This window comes from Poecilia latipinna, unplaced genomic scaffold, assembly GCF_001443285.1.
Source record: "Poecilia latipinna isolate Pla-1442-1.1 unplaced genomic scaffold, P_latipinna-1.0 Scaffold2714, whole genome shotgun sequence".
NCBI classification, from domain to species: Eukaryota; Metazoa; Chordata; class Actinopteri; order Cyprinodontiformes; family Poeciliidae; genus Poecilia; species Poecilia latipinna.
The window spans coordinates 79,673-83,283 of NW_015115330.1; the positions used below are offsets into that span (position 1 = coordinate 79,673).

The window sequence follows — 3,611 nt, forward strand, 5'->3', positions numbered from 1 at the left end:
GAAATAATTTTGAATGCTCATTAAGTGAAGAGATACACTCATGTGCCTGAAAGTATACATTAAATGATGCAATCTGAATAAGAACAGGCTGTATGAACTTCTGCCAAACAAATATTTGATCAGAATAATTTTGTTCAGCTCTAGTCATTTTGCTTCTTGTATTAAGAAATCATTATATTATACTTTAAAACAACCAGTCATGTTAACTAGTCATTTGTCTCCCAGTCTACCATCTTTATAACTGTTGTTACTTGTTCCACTTTATTTCAGATAGGGGGAAATATTAATGACTGTGTTAAAGTTTTTGACAGTGTAATACCACTTAATGACATCTGTAACTAGTCCAATGTTAAAGGAAAAATATTAATCACAATTATAATGATCTCATAACTGTCAAAGTTAAGACTAACAACAAATGACATAGTTATAATACACAAGGATACATAACATTTAAATTTTGATAATTAACTATTATGACAATTATTGTAGATGGTGTTTCTTGGTTAATGTCAAGTTGTCATAATAAGACATTTTAAATAATGCCAACTTTGCTTTCAAAATGTCATTATTTATCAAATGACACTTTATGACAAGTCATAAATATTTATGAAGACTTATTCAAGTTTATGACAGGTATTATGTCAGTCCTTTGCATGACTGACATGCATAAGACTGACATTAGGTACATTACATTAGGTGTCATGTTCCGTGTTTCTGTGTGTTTATTTTTGAGATTTTCTGTGTTTAGTCCTGTTTCTGTCCTGTTTTATGTGATTACCCTCCCAGTGTATTTAGTCTCACCTGTTGTCTGTGTTCCTTGTCGGATCCTTGTCTAAGTTTGTGATTTGCTGCCACGCCTGTTTGTCCTGCCACACTTTCCAGTGGAACTGCCTAGTCCTGGATTGTGTTAGCTCGCATGTTAGTCCGTTTCTCTGTTGCTACCGGTATTAGCTGTTGCTAACTCTGCCATGCTGCCAGTTCTGGACTGTCGAGTCGTCTTTATTAAAACCATTATTTCACCCACATCTTGGGTCTCAGCGTCTTCTCCTCACCTTACCACCACCCAACCTGACAGAAGGATCCGACCACTAAACGGTGAGGAACGCAATTTTCATCATGGGGCCTGAGACCTGGAGTGAGTATACGGAAGCAGACTACCTCCGCCTCCTCCAGCAGTACAGAGGCCACCCGACCCTCTTTGACCTAGTTCTGGGACTATACCAGATCTACCTGCAGGAACGACCTACCTCCAACCTCGCTCCGTCAGCCTCTTCATGGTTTCCCGCGCCCGTCACACATCCACCTGTTACCACTCCTGTTCCTCTGAGGTCCCAGCCGCCGTCTGAGCCCGCAGAGCCTGCTCCGTCCGAGCCCGCAGCAGCAGCCGGCGCTCCGCCCGGTCCTCCAGAGCCTGCTCCGTCCGAGCCCCGGCTGCTGCGACGCCGCGCCCACCGTGGCTCAAGCTCCACCTCCTGCGACGCCGCTCACCGGACCTCCCATGGGAGCTCCACCTCCTGTGCCGTGGGCGGCCCCCGGACTGTTTTTCTGTGTTTCAATTCCTGTGTAGATTTAGTTTTGTTTCTGGACTCTGGCCCTCCTGCCGTCGCCCCTCCGCCCACCCTGTTGTGTTGTTTTTTGTTTGGGACTGTTTTTGGATTTTTCTGTAGTGCGTCTGGTAGCCACCCCTTGAGGAGGGGGTACTCTCATGTTCCGTGTTTCTGTGTGTTTATTTTTGAGATTTTCTGTGTTTAGTCCTGTTTCTGTCCTGTTTTATGTGATTACCCTCCCAGTGTATTTAGTCTCACCTGTTGTCTGTGTTCCTTGTCGGATCCTTGTCTAAGTTTGTGATTTGCTGCCACGCCTGTTTGTCCTGCCACACTTTCCAATGGAACTGCCTAGTCCTGGATTGTTAGCTCACATGTTGGTCCGTTTCTCTATTGCTACCGGTATTAGCTAGCTGTTGCTAACTCTGCCGTGCTGCCAGTTCTGGACTGTCGAGTTGTCTTTATTAAAACCATTATTTCACCCACATCTTGGGTCTCAGCATCTTTTCCTCACTTTACCACCACCCAACCTGACATTAGGTAATGAAGTATTACCTAATGTACAAATTAAAGTGTGAAGAAGAAACCGTTCCAAAGATAAACCCCGTTGAGAGACAGTTGTAGTCATGACATGGGTTTAACATTACATCAGTCAGTATGCAAACATAAGCACACCCATCCAAAGATAAACTATATCTACCAATAGGAGCATTGCTGCTGACAGATGGTAAAAATTTTCCCACAGATACGACGCTCCCCTCCATACACTGCTTGTTACTGTTTATTTGTATTGATTCTATTTAAGACTTTTGTTGCTGTATTGTGACTTACTATAACTGGTTACAGCTTTCGGTTTTCAGATTGATGGAAAACTTCACCTACAATAGTTTTATGCTCCAGCTGGAGGCCATAGATTTCACAAAGGATGTTGTTTACACCGCCTTTTTCTTGTTCCTAGCTTTCTACATTTTTACTATGTCTCTTAACTTGGGATTTTTGATTCTAGTTATTACTGAGAAGAACCTTCACCAGCCCATGTACATTCTGTTTTGCAAGCTGACAGTCAGTGATATCATTGCAGCTACAGAAGTCTTTCCTCGCCTGCTGGTGGATATTTTGAGGCCTCCGTCTGAGCGCCTCATCAGTTACTATGAGTGTATGGTTCAGGCGTTTCTGACTCATTTGGTGAGCAGCACTTGCCACACGGTGTTGATGATCATGGCCTTTGACAGATATGTTGCCATTTGCAACCCTCTGCGTTACTCTGCGATAATGACCAGCAGGATGTTGGTGAAGCTGTCGGTGAGCGCCTGGGGTGTTCCCTTCTTGTTTGTTTCGGTTCTGATTGGACTCTCTGTCAGGCTCAACAGATGCAGGACTTTTGTCTCAAACCCGTTGTGTGACAACGCCTCATTGTTTAAGCTCTCCTGTGAAAGTGTGGAGATCAATAACATCTATGGCCTCTTTTACACAGTGCTACTGCTGGTAGCATCGGTTGGCTGCATTGTTCTAACCTATGGGAAGATTGCTGTGATATGTCTGACAAGTAAGAACAAATCAATGAAGAAAAAAGCCTTAAAAACTTGCAGCACTCACCTGGTTGTCTACCTGATTTTGTTGTTCAGTGGTTTTAGTGTTATTGCTCTGCATCGATTCCCTCAGTACTCATATTACAGAAAAATCCTCACCATTCTGTTTTTTGTTGTACCTGGAAGCCTCAACACTATTATCTATGGTGTCCAGTCAAAAGAAATACGCAACTTTTTATCTGAAAAAATTAAGAGACATCAATGTTTTCAATTAAAAAATAACAAATAGTGGCACAGACTTTATTTTTCTTGTATACCCAATAAAACCTGACTTCCAACTTTTAGGATGTGTGTTTTTTACTGTGAATTTTTCACTGTCTTTAGAAATTAATTTTGATGCAGTGAATTTATGCTTTGCATCTAGAATAATAATAATGAGACTTCATGTTAACAGAAATGTGCTCATTAAGGATGTATATATCTTAAAATGTTTAATCTCTTTTAATCTGATGAGTGTTTGTAGCTGACTCGTAATTAA

General features: G+C 41.9%; 1 protein-coding gene across 1 annotated transcript; it reads left to right on the forward strand.

Moving 5' to 3' along the window:
• The first annotated feature begins 2,230 nt into the window (after nucleotides 1–2,230).
• Nucleotides 2,231–3,362, forward strand: LOC106938857 (olfactory receptor 52N2-like). The gene has a single exon (XM_015021044.1). The coding sequence runs from the start codon at nucleotides 2,409–2,411 to the stop codon at nucleotides 3,360–3,362; it is 954 nt and encodes a 317-aa protein (XP_014876530.1). The 5' UTR covers nucleotides 2,231–2,408.
• Nucleotides 3,363–3,611: the final 249 nt, after the last annotated feature.